General features: G+C 36.2%; 1 protein-coding gene across 2 annotated transcripts in view; it reads right to left on the reverse strand.

The window, feature by feature from the left end:
* Window positions 1-5,641: 5,641 nt before the first annotated feature.
* HPGD (15-hydroxyprostaglandin dehydrogenase) overlaps window positions 5,642-23,836 on the reverse strand; it is a 36,088-nt gene continuing 17,893 nt past the window's right edge. The window contains exons 5-7 of one of the 2 annotated variants that reach the window (XM_032148931.2): window positions 10,993-11,069; window positions 8,610-8,773; window positions 5,642-7,547 (exon numbers count right to left, since the gene is read on the reverse strand). In XM_032148931.2, coding sequence (XP_032004822.1) covers window positions 7,409-7,547; window positions 8,610-8,773; window positions 10,993-11,069 — 380 coding nt within the window. In that variant the 3' untranslated portion in view covers window positions 5,642-7,408. Of the gene's footprint in view, window positions 7,548-8,609; window positions 8,774-10,992; window positions 11,070-22,180; window positions 23,625-23,836 lie in introns of those variants that run through there. The other variant, XM_032148935.2, reaches the window with a different exon arrangement.

Raw genomic sequence — 23,836 nt, forward strand, 5'->3', positions numbered from 1 at the left:
GGCAGGAGAATCATCTGAGCCCGGGAGGCGGAGGTTGCAGTGAGCCAAGATCATGCCATTGCACCACTCCAGCCTGGGCGACAGGGTGAGACTCCATCTCAAAAAGAAAAAAAAAAAGAAAAAAAAAATCCTATCAAGTATCTTCTCAGACCATAGAGGAATAAAACTGGAAACCAATTCCAAAAGGAACCCTTAAAACTACAAATATACCTGGAAATTAAACAATCAACTCCTAAATGATTTTTGGCTTAACAATGAAATCAAGATGGAAATTTAAAATTTTTTTGAAATGAATGATAAGAGTGACAAAAGTTATCAAAACCTCCAGAATACAGCAAAAGCAGTAAGAGGAAAGTTTACAGTGCTAAATGCCTACATCAAAAATTACTAAAAATCACAAATTGACAACCTAACATACTAGCTAGAGGACTAGAAAAATAAGAACATACCGAAGCCAAATCTAGTAGAAGAAAATGAATAACATGGGGTCAGGGGTGGTGGCTCACATCTGTAATCCCAGCACTTTGGGAGGCCAAGGCGGGCGGATCACTTAAGCTCAGCAGTTTGACACCAGCCTGGGCAACATGGGGAAACCTCATCTCTACTAAAAATACAAAAATTAGTTGGGCATAGTGGTGTGTGCCTGAAGTCCCTGCTACTTGCTGGGGCTGAGGTGGGAGGATCGCTTGAGCCTTAGAGGCTGATGGAGGCTGCAGTGAGCTGAGAGCTCACCACTGCACTCCAACCTGTCTCACAGAGCAAGACCCTGACAGAAAAAAATAAATAAATAAATAAATAAAAAATAAAAAATAAAAAGAAAGAAAAGAAATAACAAAGATTAGAGCAGAGCTAAATGAAACTGAAATAAAACATACACAAAAGATCAGTGAAGCAAAAAGCTGGTTCTTTGAAACGATAAACCAAATTGATAGACCACTGGCTAGATTAACCAAGAAAAGGAGAGGAAAGATTCAAATAAGCTCAATTACAAGTGAAAATGGAGACATTTCAACTGACACCACAGAAATACAAGATCATTCGAAACTACAATGAACACCTAAATGCACACAAAATAGAAATTCTAGAGAAAATAAATAAATTCCTAGAATCATACAACCCTCTTAGCTTGAATCAGGAAGAAATAGAAATCCTGAACAGACCAATCACAAGCAATAAGATTGAATCAGTAATAAAATAAATTGCCAACAACAACAAAAAGCCAACAGCCAGACAGATTCACCCCCAAATTCTACCAGACATTCAAAGAAGAATTGGTACCAATTTCACTGAAACTATTCCAAAAGATTAAGAAGGAATCCTCCCTAACTCATTCCACAAAGCCAGTTTCACTCTGATAACAAAAGCCAAGAAAGGCCATAACAAAGAAACTAAACTCCAGGCTAATATCCCTGATGAATATAGATGCAAAAATCCTTAACAAAACACATGGAAATCAAATCCAATAGCATATCAAAACAAAAATAATTCTCCACCATCAGGTGGATTTCATTCCATGGTTACAGGGATAGTTCAACATATGCAAGTCAATAAATGTGATTCAGCTGGGTGCAGTGGTGCACACCTGTAATCCCACCACTCTGGGAAGCTGAGTTTGAGACCAGATTGGGCAACATAGCAAGACCTTGTCACTACTACTACTACTACTACTACTACTACTACTACTACTACTACTACTACTATTACTACTACTACTATTATTACTACTACTACTATTATTACTACTACTACTACTAAACTAGCTGGGTATGGTGGTGTGCACCTCTGGTCCCAGCTACTTGGGAAGCTGAGGCAGGAGGATCTTGAGCCCATGAGGTTGAGGCTGCAGTGAGCTGTGATCATGCCACTGCACTCCAGCCTGGGCAACAGAGAAAGACCCTGTCTTAAAAAATGTGATTCATCACATAAACAGAATTAAAAACAAAAACCATATGATCATCTCAATAGATGCAGAAAAGTCATTCAATAAAATCCAGCATCCCCTTGTGATAAAAACCTTCAACAATCTAGGCACAGAAGGAACATACCTCAAAATAATAAAAGCTGTGTATGACAAACCCACAGGCAACATCATACTGAATAGGGAAAAGTTGAAAGCATTTCCCTTAAAAGCAAGAACAAGACAAGGATGCCCACTGTCACCACTTCTATTAACCTAGTACTGGAAGTCCTAGCCAGAGCAATCAGACGAGAGAAATAAGTAAAGGACATCCAAATTGGAAAAGAGGAAATCAAATTATCTCTGTTTGAAAGTGATACGATTTCATACCTAGAAATCCCTAAACACTCCTTCAAGACTCCTGGATCTGATAAATGAACTCAGTAAAGTCTCAGGTTACAAAATCAATATACACTAATCAATAGCACTGTAATACATCAACAATGACAAAGCTAAGAATCAAATGAAGAACTCAATCCCTTTTAAAATAACTACAAAAAATAAAATACCTAGAAATATACTTAATCAAGGAGGTGGAAGATTTCTACAAGGAGAACTATAGAAGAGTGCTGAAAGAAATCATACATGGCACAAACAAACAGAAATATATACCATGCTCATGCATTAGAAGAACCAACATTGTGAAGATGACCATACTGCCCAAAACAAACTATAGATTCAGTGCGATTCCTACCAAGAATTAGAAAAAAAAAATCCTAAAATTCATACAAAACCAAAAAGAGCCAAATAGCCAAAGCAATCCTAAGCAAAAAGAATAAATCTGGAGGCATCACATTACCCAACTTCAGATTATACAAGGCTATAGTAAGCAAAACAGCATGGTACTGGTAAAAGATCAATGGAACAGAATAGAGAATCCAGAAATAAAGACAAAAACTTACAACCAACTGAACTTTGGCACAGTGTACAGAAACATAAATTGGGGAAAGGACACCCTATTAAACAAATGGTGCTGGGAAAATAGAATAGCCACATGTAGAAGAATGAAATCGGATCCCTATCTTTCACCATATACAAAAAGTAACTCAGGATGGATTAAACAACTGTGTTTAACATCTGAAACAAACAAACAAAAATTCTACAAGAAAATCTAGAAGAAACTCCTCTGGACATTGGCCTGGGCAAAGAATTTATGATTAAGACCCCAAAAGCAAATGCAACAGACACAAAAATAAATACATGGGGTGTAAGTAAACTAAAAAACTTCTGCATAGCAAGAAGAAATGATCAGCATAAGCAGATGACCTACAGAATGGGAGAAAATATCTGCAAATTATGCATCTGACAAAGGACTAATATCCAGAATATACAAGGGACTCAAACAAATCAGCCAGAAGAAACAAATAATCCTGTAAAAAAGTGGGCAAAGGCCACGAATAGACATTTTTCAACAGAAGATATACAAATGTCCACAAACATGAAAAAAAATGCTCAGCATCACTAGTCATCCAAGGAAATGCAAATTAAAACTACAATTAGATACCACCTTACCCCAGCCAGAGTGGTCATTAGGAAAAAGTCAAAAAAACAATATATGTTGGTGTGGATGTGGTGAAAATGGAATGCTTATACACTGCTGGTGGGAATATAAATTAATACAACCTCTACAGAAAACAGTATGGAGATTTCTTAAATAACTAAAAATAAAACTACCATTCAATCCAGAAATCCTACTACTTGGGTATTTACCCAAAGGAAAAGAAGTCACTATATCAAGAAGACACCTGCATGCATATGTTTATCACAGCACAATTCACAATTGAGAAGATATGGAATCTAATATATATTATCCACTAAATATATATATATATCTATATATATACACATAGATATTATATATATAATATCTCCAATAGAATACTACTCAGTCATTAAAAAGAATGAAGTAATGTCTTTTGCAGCAACTTGAATGGAATCAGAGGCCTTATTCTAAGTCAAGTAACTCAGGAATTGAAAACCACATACAGCATGTTCTCACTTATAAGTGGGAGCTAAGCTGTGGGTATGCAAAGGCATACAGAATGATATAATTGACATTGGAGATTCAGAAGGAGGGCAGGATGGGAAGGGCGTTTAGTGTGAAAAACTACCTATTGGGTACAATGTGCACTACCTGGGTGACAGATTCACTAAAATCTTAGACTTCACCACTATACAATTCATCCACGTAACCAAAACCCACTTGTACCCCTAAAGCTATTAAAATTTAAACAATTTTTAAAACGTTAATATCATTGTTATTTCGATCAATTGTATGTTAATTATTTTAACTATATCAGATCCACTTAGACCTTATGAAAAACAAAATTCAAAATTCAATATGTGTGTGTGTGTGTGTGTGTGTGTGTAGTGTGTATACTTGTTGCCAAGAGCTATAATCTTAAAATTCACAGAAAAATATTTAGAATAAAATTCTGTAGAGGAAGCAATTATGAGTTAAATGATAAAACAAAACAATACAAAATTTCTGACTCTTGAGAAGGACCACATTGTTGAATTTTAAAGTGGTTCATAAAATGTTTATAGTATTTATCACCCACTGGACATTTTTAAAGCCAATATTGAAAATACACAAAAGTAATTACTTTGTCATGAATTTAAACTTATATATATTAGATTTAAACTTAAAAATATGAGAAGGGTATGGCAGAAATAGCCAGCTCTCCAGCAAAGATAAATACTTACCTTTCCGAAGGGTAGCGCTGTTGCTGGAAAGTGGGTTTCCAGGCAGAGTTTACATTTCCCGGCACTAGAGCCCGCCCTTGCACCCAGGTGGGGCCGTTTAAGTAGCTCTGCAAAGGGTATCAGAAAAGGCTGAAGTGATTAAGGAGCAGGTGTGCCTTGTCCGCCCTCTGAGTAGATCCCAAGGCTCTGAGTGATAGTGGAGCTATAAAATGTAAAGGACCTGAATCTTTTGTTTTTTTGTTTTGTTTTTTTTTTTAAGGACCTGAATCTTTGAATCACCCACCTTGGAATGCTGCCCACTCTACACCTGCATTGAATTTTTGCATCTGAGAGTAATAAATTTTTATTTTGTTAAGCCCCTGCGACTTGGGGAATTATCTCCTACAATACCGAGCATTACCTTAGCTAATACAGACTGATTCCAGAAGTGAAATGCTGCCAAGCAACAACAAACCTAACGTATCCGGCATTGGCTTCCCAGGTGAGTTGTGGGCAGTGAGGCTAGAAAAGTGGAGGACCCTGTTAAGCAAAGATAAAACATTTGGTGAATATGTTCCCTCCCATGCCTACCAAGACCAATTCCTCTGTGAAGGGGTTCAAAGATAGAATAATGATGGTATGTTTTGGTGTTTTCTGATTACATCTAGCAAATTATAGAACCAAGAGGTGAGCTCAGGCTGGAACTGGCTTGTTTGCAATTAACACTCAGAGAAGAGATAATCCAAAAATGTGGAGCTTTTTGGGTTGGAAAAGTCAACTGCTTCTAGTCTCTAAGCACAGAAAGATAAGACTCAGAAATGTTTTCCGCATGAATGATCCATTAACCCTTAGTTATGACACAAATTGCAAGGGTGAGTTCTATCCAAGTCTACTTTTCTCAGTGTACTACTACTTCATTTTACTAAGAAAAACACATTGGAAAAATATATATACCATTTACATTAGGATATTCACTGAAAAATACAAGAAACCAAGGTCCCCCTCCCCTACACTTCAATTTAATTATTTTCTCAACCGGTATACACCAGAGATATCATATAACCATATGAATTTATTTAGAGCTACCTATAGAAGGTAAGATTTAAAGTAAGTTTTTAACTTATGTAACTCACATTTTTCAGTTCTACTTGATATTTGATTTTAAATGTCTACATAGTTTATTGATTTGAAAAAATTAATTCAAAGCAGAATGTATCTTGAAGGCTGCTAGTCCAAAAAATTGTCCATAAATGAAAAGTTTATACTATTTACACGACAGAGGAAAAATACAGAAGATAAGTGATACTGGGCAAACCGACATCATTTACTGATTGGTCACTGCCAGAACATACAAACAAGCTTATGCCTGATTACAATTTATCTCTATCAGACGTTCATTGATGTTCACTACTTTGTCTTTAATACATTATATGAAAATCTAGACTACAGTTATTCATATTCAAATTACTCCTTAAAAGTGAAGGCAATCGTTTTCTATAGCAGAATTAAATAGGGCAAGATATGATAACATTCCAGTACTTCTAGGAAATCCATATCAATCTCACATGGAAAGATTTTGCTTCAAGCTGGGAGGTCTGGAGTTAGCAGACAGGATGAGTCACTTACACAATATTTTTTTGAGAAAACGACTAATTTGGAAATCTTGTGCTTGTTACTAGCGTTAATTACTGCTTGCAAAGAGTGTTACCCAAAGCAGGTGTATTTAATGATTCTTAAGATAACTGACAACAAAAACAGCAAAACCTCACAGCTATTTTTACCTCTGTGTTGTTATGAGTTTCAGCATAGGTACAAAAACATTTACAGTTGTGGCTGTGGCAAAATTGGTTTCGTTTCCTTGATAGCTATACATAGAAGACTAAGTAATTTATGGAGATTAGAATAAAAACGTTTTATTGAAGGGTAGGCACTTTTGAAATATTTACAGGTCAACAAAGAAGTAATTTGAAAAAATATTACATTTGCATTTTTTTCTTGTTGAGCATCTTATATTTTTGGAGTACTAACTATTCTTTATTGCTATAACTGTTAAAAGTTCAATTCCTGAGAGTTTTGGAGTCGGTTAAAGTTCTTAAAGTGAGCAGAGGAAAGAAATGTCTTTCCCAGATGGGAGGCTGAACTGTGAATCAACAGTGTCAATCAGTTACTTTCTGTCATTTTTCCATACATCAGTTTTCATCTGGGATATGTTTACACTGTAGTTTATTCCTTAATGACTGCCCCCAAAATATACTACTTTAAGAAGCTCTTGGAAGAACTGAAATGTTCATTGAAAGATAGTATATAAGGAGAAATTATTATTATGAAATATTTGTCATTGTTAAGTAGCTTTCCTCTTTTGAAGTATGAACTTGTATGTGAGTGTTTTACATCTGGTTTGACTTAAATAACAATTCAAGTATCTCCTTTAAAATGATGTTCTGAAGAACATTAACATTTATGAAGCACAGATATAAATACACTTTCTGAAAGGCAGAATATTGAGTATTCCTTGAAAATCGTTTGTTTTGATCATTTTTTAGACTATCAGGATTACAACCTAGCTTCGGTCCACATCACATTTTTAATAGTTCATAACTTTTTATCCATATACTTAACTAAAAATTTAGAAAACATTTACCATCAAGTGCATGAAGGAAAACTTCAAACTGTAACATTTCATTTAAAAGCTATATTCAAATGAAGATAGGGTCTGAATATAAGCTATTTGTGCTTATTTTCAGCTACGGCTAACATATAAGCTGTTCATTGGGTTTTTGCTTGAAATGGAGTTGTATCATAGTCTTGAAAATGAATTCCCTTAGAAGTTGTGATCTTCATAATAGCACCATTTAAAGCATCATCTTCAATGAGTGTTATCAATCCACTGGCAATCAATGGTGGGCTAAAAATAAAGAAAACAGTATTTTGAAACGAAAGAATGAGGCATATTACCACTTCATTTTAAGTTATTTTCTGAAGAATCTATTAAGTTGAACATGTTATAGGGAAATGTGTGTCATTAAACTATTGCTACTTCCAATTTTTATTTAATTCCATATTAGATATCTAGATTATATCTCTTATTTATCTAATTTATTCAATTAGATTTTTTTCAACTGGATATTAACTAAATTATTTGATAAATTTAGCTGTAACCTTCTATCATTTTGGCAGGAGGAATTTATACTCATTATTTTCACTGAGCAAATGATCATTTTCTCATCTTTATCATATCAGTAGATCTTAGACTTACCAGATATAGATGTTATTAGTGTAGAAATATGATTGGTAACAGCTAGCATTTCCTGAAAATTTTATTTTTTACCAGTTAACATTTTAAGTACCTTACATGTATCATTTTATTTAAGTTTTTCAAAGTCCCTAAGTCTGTTGTATTATCTCTATTTTATATGTGAGAAAATTGAAGCATCTAGAGGTATGATGGATAAGTTCATCGTTAGTGGTAGAGCCAAGATTTGATCTCAGGTCTGATTTCTTCAACATGATAACTATGATTCTGTGCTGTGAAATCCTCAGTTACTCGAATTCAGACATAATTCACTGAGAAAGTATGTGTCCATGTATGTGTGTGTATCAACTATTTCTTATAAAAGTGGTTGAAGTCATGGAAACTTGCAGTATTTCACAGAGTATATTTGAATATTGCTTGGAATTTAGGCAGAGAAGGTATCATTGCCTTCAAAGGTGACTAAATATCAACTTTATGACTGAAGGTAGTAATGAAGGATTTTACATATTTCAAAGTAACATTCATAATGTATAAACTTACATTCTATTTATGAACCCAGAAAAATATATTTTCTCCCAGAGTGTTTGCCAAACCAAAAGTTTGAAGCTTACGTTCATTTCTCAACTGTATAAGCTTATTTCTTCCCTTTTTATAGCTTGTCTAAATAATGCTTTGCTTCATCATTTAAAAGAAAATAGATATAGTTTTACTTACTCCAAAATTCCATAGTATTTAATCATATCCTTGATATGATCCTTATATTCTATATATTGTCCCATGTTTTCTTCTTTTTCAATCGATTCAAGGATGGCTGTGTTAACAAAGCCTGGACAAATGGCATTCAGTCTCACACCACTGTTCATAAGATTAGCAGCCAACTGCCAATTAGAAGGTTGTAGGTTTCAGCAGTTTCATAAACACATAGCACAGGACAAACTGATCATTAAAGCGTCTTACAATTTTCTGATGTAAAAAATACTAACTAGATATCCTCCCAGCTATATAACAATGACCGGTAAATAGATAGTAAAATAACACATACCTAAAGTATTGTATTAATTCCTGAAAGTCTCACCTAATTAATTTTTTTAAAAATCAGTATTACTGGACAACTTCTGGAAATAATTATGTAAGCTTCTCTTATCTACTGAACTCTGCAGGAACCCGAAGCTAAGCAGCTGAGACTTAGAATTGATATCCCAAGTTTTCTTTCAAATATGGTAGTTGTATAACAAATAATACTTAATTAAAAATACTTTTAGTGAAAATGTTTAGAACTTTGATTCTAAAGACACTCTTAATAATCTGCCCTATCTGAAAGACAATTTAAGTATTTTCAGACTAACATTATTTGGCTTAATTTACAAACTATTGATTTTATTTGCAATTATTAAAATCATTATTCATGGATTACATATAAACAAATTTGTTAAATTTGCTTGCTAAAATTTACTTGTAACCCTGGAAATCAATACTTGTGGAGCATTTGTGGTTATTTGTGGACATGCACAGGGCAGTGAGAAATCTGAGTCACTGATGTGCATGTTCCTGCTTAGGTCAAGTAAGACTATACTCTGCTGTGCCATGTTTTTCTAATTTTGTGCTTTTTTATTGGTGATTCTGCTGTTTACAATGGCTGCCAAACCCACTGCAGAAGTGCTGTGTAGTGTTCTTTAGTGTAAGAAGACTGATGTCCCATACAGAAAATATTTGTGTTAGATAAACTTTGATCAGGCATGAGTAATAAGTGCTTTAGTAATGAGTTCAATGTTCATACGACATATAATAAATAAGGTTTCTTTAAACAGGAATACACATAAAATAAGGTTATGTATTGACTGGTTGATTGGAATTTTGTGACCAGAGGCTTTCAGGAAATTAATCCTTTATTTCCCCTAAAAGCAATGGTTCAGTAGTCACTAACGTAGTGTTTGCAAGTGACTTCATGGAACATAACTACCATGAATACTGAGAATTGACTGTAGAAGTTTCCAGTCTTGTAATTTTAAATATAAAATTTCTGGTCTTTAAGGTTTACTTTGCTTTGTAAGAGAGCTTTGTGTGTTTATAAGAAGTCTGTCTGAAGATTATGTCTTTGCAAATTAAGCAATAATTTCCAGTCAATTTAAGAGTGTGAGAACTACTTACCTTCCATTTTGACTGAACAGTTAACATTTGTGCATCTGTTTTTTCTGTCTCCTACTAATTCTTTGATTACTAACATTTTTCTCTTCATCTCTCTAGCTGCTCTCTTTGTCTCACCTAGATGAATCACCCAGAGACCCCCTACAACTGTTCTTCCTGCTTTTACACTTGTCCTTTGTAACACAATTTCCAAAAGCAGACAGAATGGTCTTCTTAAAAAGGAAATCTGATCTTATCACTCCTGTGTGTAAAAGCCCCATGGATGGTTGCCCTTGAAATAAAATCCAAGCTCACAACAGTGGCCCATAGCTGCTTTTGGTCTGGCTCCTGTGCTGGTGTCTTGAGTCATACCTCAAACTACATTCCCCTTGCTTGCCAGGCCCCTTTCAAGCTGCTCTTTTGTGAGTTATAAAAAGGCAGGCATTCTCACCTCATGCTATCAATGCATGTGATCAATTAGGTCTAAAGTATTTTTCTAAGGTCTGTACACCTTTCACCCTAGGCCTCATGGAGACATTATCCTTGACCACTCTATCAAGTAAATGCCTGGCCCCACCCCTCCTTCCAGCTCCATGTTCTCACTCATTTTCGTCGTATCTCTGGCGACAAATAAATGGCTGGGGCCTATTGCATCTTGCATTTCAGAAAAGCTGAAGTTAATAATATTTACATTTGGGGTCATTTTTGGAAATAAGTACTATCTCCCCATTACTTATCCTTGATAAATTTTTAATAACACATCTGTATTTAGAATCTACTTCATTTAAAAATGATCTATTATTTATTCGGTTATGTGATCTGATAACTATTTTTATAATTGAGATGGAGGTATGTTATTTTTCCATCTTTTTTCCAAATGAACTGATTTCTCAAGTGATTCCTCTCTACAGAATTCATGTTTTATAAATGTGTACAAAGAGAAAACGAGATATGATGGTTGTTGTAGCCTCACCGCTGCTGAGCGTGTGAATCCAACTATGCCATGCTTCGAAGCACAATAAACCGGCTGCTGTGCAACGGGCATGAGTCCTGAAACAAACAAATATAACATTTAAATGCTTCCATTAAAAAATAAGCAGACTATACCCAATAATGAAAATGCAAATGAATATTTTGTGATAATTTCAATTTAAGATGAATCTGAATAACACAGTAATATAAAACCAGATAGCTTTGTAAAACTCAGTAGCCTGAGTGTAGTTTATTTGCTCCATGACCCATGCTGTCCAGAATTTATAGTAGCTAAGTGACACTGAGAGATACAGCTAAGAGTTATATGTGTTTTTCTGCCTCCCCAGGCCTTCTGGAAAGTCAAGGAAAGCAAATGGTATCTAAAACACAAAGAAAATCATCTTTAAAGTCAGTAAATTACCATCTAAGTTTCAATTTTTAAGGCTGTATTTTAAAAAGTATATATTCTACATTTTTAAAGCTTCCTAATGGCTGAAGTAATTTGAATCTTCAGAGAGTCTTGGAGATTATTAGTCTTCACTATAAATTAGTATGCAATTTCCTGTCACCAATCTGTCTTGAACAATACCTCCAAAAGTTTAAGAAAATTAAAAGTTAACTTCTTTTTATTTGATCTATTGTAGATGCCTGGATCTTTTTGTCCTATGACTTAGGAAGACAGAAATAAACATTTATGGTCCTATTTTATTTCCTTTCATAATTATGTAGTCAACTATGAAATTCAATCAATTACAGAATGTTTTATTTTGTAATTTTCCACATATGCACAATAGTAACTGATTAAATTCATGGTCTGGAGAGAAAAAGCAGTATTATAGCATATACCTATAGCATCTCTGAGCCTAGCTCAGCTCTCCAAAAAGACACAAAACAACAACAATAAAAACCTATTTTACTGTAGTAACTATTATTATCAAGCTTATTTCTCATAATTGTTAATTATCTAATCAGCAATCAAATTGAACCAGAGTCATTCTTGTATTTGTTTTTAACTAATTTGGATTAACTTGTTTTAATGCTTTTTAAGTTTGTGACTTCTCTGAGTCAAGAAACAGTGATCCCTGATTATTATACTATATTTAATATCAAATGTCCTGCTAATAATACCAAATTATTCTGCTGAGACATGCTCATCTCCACCCAGCTAACTATTCCCAGAATGCCACCAATCATTTGAGGGTGTTGGGCCAAAGTTCAGCAATAAATGCAGACCATAACCACTCCCTGGGTGCCTGCCAGGTCTCAATTTATAAAGTATGTTTGCACAAGGGCAGTTTAAATCCCTGAGGATGGTAGATCACACCTAGTGTGTCCACCCAATGATTTCAAAGTATTGTTAATATGTTGCTTCTCTTGTCATTGTTGTTGTTAAGTAAAATATGTAAGTTAATTAAGTTTGTCAGTGTCAGTCAACAAGAATTTATGATGTTTCCACAGGCTACATAGGTATACTAGGAGTGGAAGATAAAGGGAATAAAAAAGTATAACTAGGAGTTTCTGCTTCTGCTTCTTGTTAGTCCCTGCTTTACCCATTCCTTAAATGTTTATGAGACAAAGGCAGTGGTTTTAGGACAATATTCATATATAGCAGGAAGTGCAGCATGAACCTTAATCAGAGATAAACTTGTTCACATAGCCACAAGAACTACAAAGACATTGTTCATAAGGGTTATCAAAGATGAATTTGAAATGAATTTTTGTTACATATGCAGAGGTGATGAACTTTGGAACTCCAGCTAGTTCAAGGTGTCATAGAGGCAAAAGAAATATACTGCTTTGTGGGTTCTGGTAATAAGCAAAGACAACATACATACTTTCCTTAAAGGTAGATTTGTAAATGCAACTGGAATGTGAAAGAAATTGCTTGCAGTTTATAAATGGCAGTTGGTTTTATGAATCTTGTAACATTCTAATCACATTTTCACTGCTATTCTGCAAAATGTTTACCCTTGCATTGCTTTCACTGTCTTGTCTTTTTCTTTTTCTTTTTTCTTTTTTTTTTTTTTGAGATGGAGTCTCACTGTCAACAGGCTGGAGTGCAGTGGCCTGATCTCTGTTCACTGCAACTTCTGCCTCCTGGGTTCAAGTGATTCTCCTGCCTTAGCCTCCTGAGTAGCTGGAACTACAGGTGTACGCCACCATGCCCAGCTAATTTTTGTATTTTTAGTAGAGACGGGGTTTCACCATGTTGGCCAGGATGGTCTCGATCTCCTGACCTCATGATCCACCTGCCTTGGCCTCCCAAAGTGCTGGGATTACAGGCACGAGCCACCATGCCCGGCCACCTCACTTTCTCTCTCTCTCTTTCTCTCTTTCCTCCCCCCAACTCCTTCCCTCCCTTCTTTCCTACCCCCTTATCTCTCTTTTGAGACAGAGTCTAGCTGTATTGCCCAGGCTGGAGTGCAGTGCCTGGACCATGGCTTACTGCAGCCTTGACATACTTGGCTCAAGTAATCCTCCCATCACAGCCTCCTGAGTAGCCAGGACTGCAGGCATTCACCACCACACCCAGCTAATTTTTGTATGTTTGGTAGAGATGGGGTTTCACCATGTTGCCTAGGCTGATCTTGAAATCCTGAGCTCAAGCAATCCACCTGCCTTGGCCTCCCAAAGTGCTGGGATTACAGGCCTGAGCCACAGCACTGGCCCCTCACTTTCTAGTATTAGATGAAAGCCTACACAAATCAATTTCAGACATTCAGAAACCAAGTTTCCTTTTTTCATTTTTTTTTACAGCTTCATGGAGCTATAATTGACATACAATAAAACGACATGTACTGAAAGTATACAGTTTGATAAGTTTTGACATATGTATATACCAATGAAACCATGACCACAGCCAAGATAATGAACATGTCCATCACCCTAAAAGTTTCCTTGTGCCCCTTGGTAATCCCTTTCTGCTGTCGCTCTCCTCCCCACAGGCAACCACTGATCTGCTTTGTGTTACTATAGTTTGCATTTTCTAAAATTTATATAATGTAATCATATAGTATAAATTACATTGTTGTCTGACTTTTCACTCAGGATAACTGTTTTGAGATTCATCCATGTTGTAATGTGTAAGGAACATTCTATTTTTTTCAATTGTTTCATTTAGTCAAGTTGTTAAATTAATTAAACAGTTTTTTTTTTCTTTTTTTCCCTAATACAGATAGATTTTAACTGGTGCTTCTTATGTTTTTAACAGGCAGGGTGGATTAGTGATTTGCAGTGCTTTCTCTCCAACTTGCAAACTGACTCTCAATGTAGAAATTTACTATCTATACTTCAGTTTGTTGCTTTGAAAATGAAGCCTAAATGGAGAGAGAAAAGCTCTTGTTGTTTTATTATTTTTGACAATGATTTTAGTTGGGGGTGGACATTTTTTAGGAATCCAACATTTTCTACTGCATCTGATTCATGTTTCCTCTGTAGGTATAGTATTATTGCTATCGTGGTGTAGCTGTAGGATTGGTTAACCATGCTTCCACTACTTACTGTAGGCCCACAACACCAACATAGAATTTGTTTCCATGTGCTTCAAATAAAAATTGTGTTCTGGGGCTGGTAATCAGCATCAGCTCATAGAGTTAGACTAAGTGTGCAAGGTATGACTCTGGGGACACAATTTATAAGGTAGTTGGTGTAAACTGTGCCCCTTATGTTCCTACAATTTACAACCTGCACAACTATACATGGTAGTCATCTCTGGGAGGTGACTGAGCAAAAGGACAGAATAAACCAGCACAGGTAGGAAGAGAAGCAATTAAGTGTTGTGTAACAGAAATGAAGGAAGAAAGTATTTTAAGAGACTTAAAATGGTCACTGATATCAAGTGCAGAAAAAGAATCACTCTGAGATATAAACATATCTCAGTTATTATCCATCTAATACATCTTTTGGCATTTCTCCAGCTACCACCTTATTTCTCCTTTCAATGCAAAGTCCTCAGAAGAGTTATTATATGCCTTGCATTGTCTCCACTTTCTTGACCTTCTATTTGCTCTACAACTCATTCCAATCAGGCTTTCATCTGATCACTCCAGTCAAACAGAACTTATGGAGGTTGCCAATGAGCAATGGCTTGCTAAGGCTAAATCTCTGTCTCGATTTGCTTGATCCCTTCCTCAGCAGCAACCAGCACAGCCATGCTTTCCTTGAAACATTTCCTTCTCCAGGCTGGTCTCCTATCTCACATTCACCGGCAGCTTCTTCATGTCTTTGGCTGGCTCCTCTTCCTTGACTAGACCCATAAACATGCTGGAAAACTCCAGAGATATCCCTGGTCCTCTTTGCTTTTCTATGAACACTCTTTCCTACATGATTTTATTCACTTCTGAGGATAAAAATTAATTCTCTCAATTTGTCTCTCTCAATCTTTGTATGACACACACACATACACACATACACACACACACACACATACACACATATACACATACACACACACTCAAATTTAAAATACTTATCTCAAGCCAAGACCTCTTACTCTGTCTTGAACTCTAGAGAGGGAGCTTTGGGTTATTTCTTGTAATATTTCCTAGCAGTTTTCTCTCCTTAAACTATAGTGGGTGCTCAGCCTGGGCAACACAGTGAGACTCTGTCTCAAACAACAAATGAAAAAGAAAATATGATAAATATCAGATGTTATAGGAAATTTCAAATTAAAACAACAATGAGATTCTACTACACACATTAGAATGGCTAAAATTTAAATGCTGAAGACACCAAATACTGATGAATATGTCAAGAAACAAGAACTCTAATTCACTGCTGGTGTGAATGCAAAATGGCACAGCCACTTTGGAAGATGATTTGGCAATTTCTTTCAAAAGTAAACATGCAATACAATCCAACATTTAGTTCCTTGGCATTTATTCAGAGAACTGAAAACATGCTTACACAAAAATCTGTGTATGGATGCTTATAGCAGCTTTATTAATTGCCAAAACTTGGAAGCAACCTAGTGTCCTTTAGTAGCTGGATTAACAAATAAACTGTGGTATATTCAGATAATGGAATAACATTCAACTCTAACAAAGGGCTATCAAGCCATGAAAAGATATGGAGGAAACCTAAATGCATATTACTAAGTGAAAGAAGCCAACCTGAAAAGGCTACATACTGTATGATTCTAACTATATGACATCTGGAAAAGGCAAAACTATGGAGACAGTTGAAAGATCAGTGGTTACCAGGAGCTGGTGGGAGGAAGGGATGAACAGGTGGAGAACAGGGTTTTTAGGGTAGTAAACCATTCTGTTTGATATTATAGTGGTAGGTATGTTATTATACCTTTGTTCAAACCTGTAGACTGTACAACATCAAGAGTAAACCAGATGAAACACCTCAAATAATTATTTTATTGACTTATCGGTTCATCCACATTGTACTTTTTAATGAAAGTGTATCTTTTGCACTAAAATGCCAGAAATCTGGTATAGTGTCCTAACTTGGTTTGATTTCTGAACCTTGGCAAACTGGACTGTTTCTAATCCTAAATCAACAGGCTCTACAGAAGCAAATTCACATAAGAACTATGTGTTTAGTTCCTTTTAAATGCAAAGTATAATGAAGTAATATTTTAAATATACTCAATTGAAATGTGTAAAACCAATGGGAGGACCCCTGTTGCAGGATGAAGGTGGAATTTTACCGGTTGAATAGCCAGATACCAGTATAATGACTATAGGACCAGTTGCTGTAATGAATATGGGCTTTTTTTTTAATCTTGCAAATTAATTCTCAAAATTAGGGAGCACATGGAAATATTTTGTGACATTAAGGGATTTAAGAATAGCAACAACAATAAAACGAAGGATTGTGACCACGTGACAGCAGTCTCTGCTTTTAAAGAAATGGCATTTTGTTTAACATTGTGAGAAATCCTGTCCGTGTCCTTAAAAATGGATACCTTATATTAAAATAGTTAAGAATAGTATTTTTCAGTACCTCTGATAGGCCCACCATTGTGCAAGTTTATTTATAGAAATATAAAATGGCTCTTTTTAAAATATACCAAGTATAATTAGTAGCAGATTTATGTCTGTCATAACTGTAAAGTTACAGAAAAAAAAATCAGTAGAGGGAGAAATTCTACCCACAAAACAAAGAAATATTTTCTAAAACCACTCAGGATAATAACACTAAACAATTAGACTGATGAGATAATATATATAGCATTTAAAATACCTGAAAGCATTTAAAATATCTGAAAATTACATGTGTACTAATAGAACAAAGAAAGTCATTTAGAAAAATAAAATGTAAATTCCATCTCTACATTAGTTCTTCTATTCTTCATAATCTTTCTACCCATATTTACAAAAGCCAGTTTTAATCTCTTCATTTCACAGAAGGTAAAAAGCTCAAAAAGATTTTTTTGCAAAAACAGAAATCTCTTCAGACAGGGCAGTCATACTAAATCCACAAATATGATTTGCTTTTAAGGAGAGAGAAACCATGTAAAATGGACTATATAAAAATGCCGAAAATTCAACTTAGGGAAATAAATTGTGAATCTAAGGATGCTGATCTTCGTATGATAACCTGGAGTTCTGTAACTATGCTAAAAAAGCAGGAATGTAAAGCTGTCACATTTTCTTTACAACCAACAACAACAAAACAATGTGTACCCGTCTGTCTGTTTTAACCACCACTTCTCCAACTTGAAGAAAAACGGGAGAACTAGCAAGAAATATTTATCTATGGTTCGTGCATACAGCTGACCAAAGTAACCGGTGAACTTCCTCATTTGTGAATTCTGCATAATGGAACACCTTATCTGATGGCTGTTTTTTTTCTCAGTCTTATGGGTGCCATTAAGTTATGCTTTAGAGTGTGACACGACATTAAAAAGCGACACATGCGGCCCGGCGCGGTGGCTGACACCTGTAATCCCAGCAATTTGGGAGGCCGAGGTGGGTGGATCACAAGGTCAGGAGATGGAGACCATCCTGGCTAACACGGTGAAACCCCGTCTGTACTAAAATACAAAAAATTAGCCGGGCATGGGGGCGGGTGCCTGTAGTCTCAGCTACTCAGGAGGCTAAGGCAGGAGAATGGCGTGAACCTGTAAGGCGGAGCTTGCAGTGAGCCGAGATTGCGCCACTGCACTCCAGCCTGGTCTCAAAAAAAAAAAAAAAAAAAAGTGACACATGCTTTCATAAAACCACTATATATTTTACAACAAAAATCTTCCCAGAAAGATATGTCTAATAGCAATTCCCAGTGACTCAGACAGTTGCTACTAGTGTTCAGTCATTGCCTAGGCTGTGGTCAGAGGAAACTGAGAGAAGCTCCCTTACCCGTGCAAAGAATATCCATCCCTATGCATACCAGTGGCTGGCTTCTTAAAGTGTGGTTCAAGGAGCGGTATTACCTGGGAGCACATTTTCAGGACCCATCTCTGTCCTACTGAAATCAGAATCTGCATCTGACAAAGTCCCTAGACACATAAGTCTGAGAAGCGCTGTTCTAGAAGACTATTCATTTGTCAGTAGCCCTCTCATTCCTATGTTAAGAAACCTCTAATCTCTCATCTATCCTTCAAAATGCCTCATTTACAAATATTTCATCATTCCTACCGATTACTTCCACTGTGTGTCTTTTTAACTATTTTAAGCCAAAAGAGAGCAAAACGGACTCTGCAGACTGACATGGGAGAACTTTGCCAGCACTAAGCAGGAAGGGTGGCTCCCATACTCATGATGGCTGGCATCTGAGCACTTAGGATTCACAGCATAGGAACAGTACATCCACTCTATGACACAGGCTAAAATGGAGCAAAATAAAATTGCTTTTATTACCACTGCTAATTCCCACATTTTTCAAGATCTGTTTGAGATTCACTGTTCAACTATAAATTGGAGATAATTAAATTGACCTCTATTGTAGAGACTTGTAAAAGTTAAATGTGGATGTCATAAAGCCAATAGTTTACCACAATGCCTGGAGCTTGACAATTGCTAAATATGTGTTAGGCCTGCTTCCTTATCACAAGAGCAGTAGTAAAGGGTGGTACCATGTGATTTTCTTACTTTGGCCTGGAGATAGAAGAAGATGATCAATATTTTATTTCACCTGGAATTTCTGGATATTCTAGTCCATTCTTCAGGCTATTGGAGTCCCAAGGCCTTGCAACTTAAATATCATGCTTCTAGGTTTTTTGATTTTTTTTTTTTTTTGAGAGACAAAGTCTCACTATGTTGCCCAGGCTGGAGTGCAGTAGCACAATCATAGCTCACTGCAGCTTTGAACTCCTGGGCTGAAGAAATCCTCCCACCTCAGCCTCCTGAGTAGGTGTGCACCACCACACCCAGCTAATTTTTAAAAATTTCTATAGAGATGAGGTCTCACTCTGTTGCCCATGCTGGTCTCTAACTCCTGGCCTGAAGTGATCCTCCTGCCTCGGCCTCCCAAAGCATTGTGATTAGAGGTGTGAGCCATGACACCTGGCCAATGCTTCTGTTTAAATAGTTTATGCCATGGAAATTATTTGGTTCTGTCATCTTCATAAGAGACACTGATATACAGCTCTTGGGGTAGAAACTTTGCCTAGTCACTTTAATATCTCCATTTCCCTTCTGCAAATGCTCAACATATGTTTGATTAACTTGAATTTTTTTATTTAAGGTAGTAATTTTAGCACTTCTACCTTAACACAAACTACAAGCTAATTATATTATTATAGATAAAACTTATAGCAAAAGCGGATATGCCACTGGGTTGTTACTTAAGACATGCTGAAAATTTTCTATGATTTTTAAATATTTTCTGGAGACTCCAATGTTTTGACTTCTGAGTAAATAAGACCCTCATGGTATCTCTCACAAAATGCTACTGAGTGACAGAGAATGTCCCCAGTGAACACCACAGCCTCACTAACTGAATATGTAGCAGGGTCGGTAGGTAGGCTCCTTTTCCTGTGACAATTACTTTTCCTTTCCCACAGTTTGAAGCAATTAAATATGTAAGAAGTGCGCCTGTAATCCCAGCACTTCAGGAGGCTGAGGCAGGCGGATCACCTGAGGTCAGGAGTTCGATACCAGCCTGGCTAACATGATGAAACCCCGTTTCTACTAAAAATACAAAAAAAAAAAAAAAAAAAAAAAATAGCCAGGCGTGGTGGCATGCGCCTGTAATCCCAGCTACTGGGGAGGCTGAGGCAGCAGAATTGCTTTAACCTGGGAGGTGTTGGTTGTAGTGAGCCGAGATCATGCCATTGCACTCCAGCCTGGGTGACAAGAGTGAAACTCTGTCTCAAAACAAACAAACAAACAAACGAACAAACAAAGAAATGGAGTGCATTTGACTCTTATGAGATGTTTTAATGGAGCATAGCTGTTTGATTATCTGCATTAAACGAGACTTCATTCTTCTATTGTTCCTTCCAACTTTGTTTTAATAGTTCAAGATGGATGTGGCAAAATTAGTGTCTGTTTGTATATTATGTTTATAAATGAAAACTCGTGTAGAAAAGTCCATTTGGGTTAACCACACTCAGAACAACTTGTGAAACTCCAGACTAGAGCATACCCATCCCATAATCTGCTGAGGAATCATTGTCTACTTAACTACTCCTGTTTATTAAACCTATTAATTGCATTTGATACTCTGTCTGCGTCAGTGGTCATTACTCATTAACTTCTCTACTCAAACCAGCGTGCCAACTTAAGGTTTTACTGTGACAGTGAAGGACTCCACTGTATCCACGCCAGAGATCATGAGGATAGGCCCTGTTGAGTTGAATACTGAATATTACCCACAGCCATTCCTTCAATAGAGTAAGCAGTACGGAGAAAAACAGGAAAAAAAAAATCTGTGAGGAAGCAAGGTTTGGAAAACACAGAGTAGGCAAATATTAGAAGTACTCTGATAACTCCTTAAAGATTATTTTTGTCCTCTCACCTCTTCCTACATGCTATGACTCAAGGGCATAAAATTGTTGATACAATTTCTGAGAATGATAAAGACGGAGGGGTCCTCTTCTGCCTTCTCCCATTATTACAATATCCTGAATTTTTATCAAACTAATTTCATTATGGGAAGAATTGGAGGCTCTCCACTGGTGGATAAAATACAAGGCAATTCATTTTAAGACTTTGTGAGTTGAGGGCATGTTAGTGGGAGGCCTGGATGGGAAAGGAAGTAGACTATCCACATTGGCCAGTGGCAACGAGGAAACAGTATAAACACAAGAGGTGTGGCAGCTGGAATTATGAAGGGAGGGTGCCAAGGACAACTTCTGAAAATGGAGAGAGTAATAAGCCAAGCAGAGGGAACGATGATAACCTTAAGCTGTTTAACCATTTTACATAGTGTTGCCTTGTACATGTGGAGGAAAGTCAGAGGGAGAAGAAGCAGTTTGTAATGCAATATTATTCATTAAATTGTACCAGTGCCAGGAAAGTAATTTAAAGCCAAAGCAATCTTATCACTGAATTTATATCAAGTCATCATTTTATCTGCATGAATACAGAAATGCCGACACATGATTGCAAATGTTGTATCTGACATAGGTAAGAAGAGGATTAACACCTGGGGGTGGGGGAGGTGGCGGTGAGCGGGATGACAAAGCAAGCTCCTAGCCAACAAAGCAAAGTGGACATCAAATTGCAAGCCTTAAACTGCTCTGCTCAGTGGCATGTTTTGACTTGTGACACTGGTAAGCTCCCCAAATATTTTTAGGTCTTTACTGGAAGTGTCAAATGGGGCAAAAGCTTAAGATTTCACTGAAGGTTTAGTAAGGCAGCCATGAGATTAGAGCTGTGCCCATGAAGCCTGAAGAGACTAGCAAATTGCAAGGGTTTATTCAATTGAAATGATTTCAGTTGCTTTTACTTTTCTGTTAGGCTGAGATAAATACAGGTAGATTAACAAATAAATGCATAGATATTAGAGATAGATAAATAATCTAGTGGTTAAAATTCTAAGAAGACTTGTACCAGGCTATTTGCATGTGAATTCCAGCTCTGAGGCTTACTTGATGTATAAGCTTAGGCAAGATATTTCACACTTCTCCTGCCTTAGTTTCCTCATTTTCAAAATGGAAATTATAGAATTTACCTCACAGGGTTGTTGTGAGGATTAAATGAGATAATGTACAGTGTTTAAAATGATATCAGATAAACAGTGCTCAGTAAATAATATATATTTGAATATTTTAGTCAGATAAAAGGCAGTAATTCTACACTGCATTTCTTTATTCATGCTCTTTGGGGCAAGGAAGCACCCTCTTATGGTAAAGAATTTCTCCGAGATCATCCTAAATTGATCCAACTCTGAGGCTTTCAGCCTTCCAAAGAATGAAATCAGTGCCTCCAGTGACATAAAGGCCAGGGGCTCCCTGTATAATATTCATGGTACTCCAAGCTTTGCTGACCCTCTTAGCTTTATAGAAAGAATGCACAGAATTATCAATCTTGATCACAGCCCCAGGTTTTTAAATATTTAAACTTTTAAGAAAATACTAAATATCTCTTTTTAATTCTCCAGTCGCTTGTTTTTTTCTTATGATTTTATTTTAAAATAGTATAGATTTAGCTTTGCCAATTTGCTTTTAGGGTTTCAGTCTCCCACAGCTTAACATTTGGCCCTCTCTGGAACACATATCCCTTTCAAATATTGCCCATGTGCTCATCTTTTAAAGTATCATTAGAATTAAAATGCTATAATTTATAAGTAGTTGTACTACTAGGAAAAAGAATCTGATTACCCTGAAAAATGTATAGAATTAGGTTTGTAATAACTTTAGGGACATGATTTCGACTTTAAGCAACCCAGAAAATGAGATGCTAGTCTATTTTTGAGAACTTCTAAAGGAGATTTCTAAATCTCCTCTGGTGGCAGCTTTACAGTGATATAAAAGAACCATTTGATAATCATTTCTAGAGGGATGAGAAAAATGCTGAGAATCAGACAGTGTTTCAATCACAGATACCTCCAAACCCAACTTCTCAAATCACTGGAGCTGAGATGCCAAGGTTGGGGTGGGGTGTGGGGCTGAAATTTCTATTCTGAAATCACTATATTAACTAAAACCAAACAGATAATTTTTAAAAATCTCACTTTTTTGGACATAGATAGCTTAGATTTGCTGTCCATATTGATCAGACTTCTTAAACTTCACAATTTCACTTGAACTATTCAAGAATCATTGATGATTTTTTTCGTAGAGTTTTAAAAAGTAAAGTCACTTGACTCAGTTGCTCCAAAAAGTCCAGTCAGAGGTTTAAAGCTAGTATTGAGGGATAAGATATCAGCTGATACTAACTCATACTGCTCTGAAAATAATATAGTTTAGGATTGCATGCTGTGGAAAAGATGATTAGCTGCCCTCTGAAATCCATTCTTCTCTTAGGCACACAGCTAGACTGCATTTCCCAGACAGACTCGCTTATAGTTAGGTGAAATATGAGCTCAAGTTCTATACTGAAATGTGAGCAGAAGGTCTGCCATTATTGGGCTGGGGTTTTTAAAAGAGTAGCCATGCCTCCTCCATGTTCTTTTTCTCTTTCTGCTAGAGAAAAAGGAATCCAGCAGTTCTAATGTAACCCTGGGAGCTCCCTGCTGAAGATGGCAGAACTTCTGCCAGTAAGGTTTTCAAACGTCTGCATACAGAAGAGGTACCTGCAACAAGGATCTTGCCTTGGACTGATGGATGAGTAAAGAATATGCTTATACTACATGTAAGTTTGGCCTTATTTATTAGTTTAGCATATCTTAACATTATAGATATATATATATATATGTGGCTTTATTTATTAGTTTAACATATCTTAACTATGATATATGTCATATTTTAAAATTACACAGTGTTACTAAAATGACATGGGAGCAGA

Source organism: Hylobates moloch, unplaced genomic scaffold, assembly GCF_009828535.3.
Source record: "Hylobates moloch isolate HMO894 unplaced genomic scaffold, HMol_V3 SCAFFOLD_3, whole genome shotgun sequence".
Classification (NCBI taxonomy): Eukaryota; Metazoa; Chordata; class Mammalia; order Primates; family Hylobatidae; genus Hylobates; species Hylobates moloch.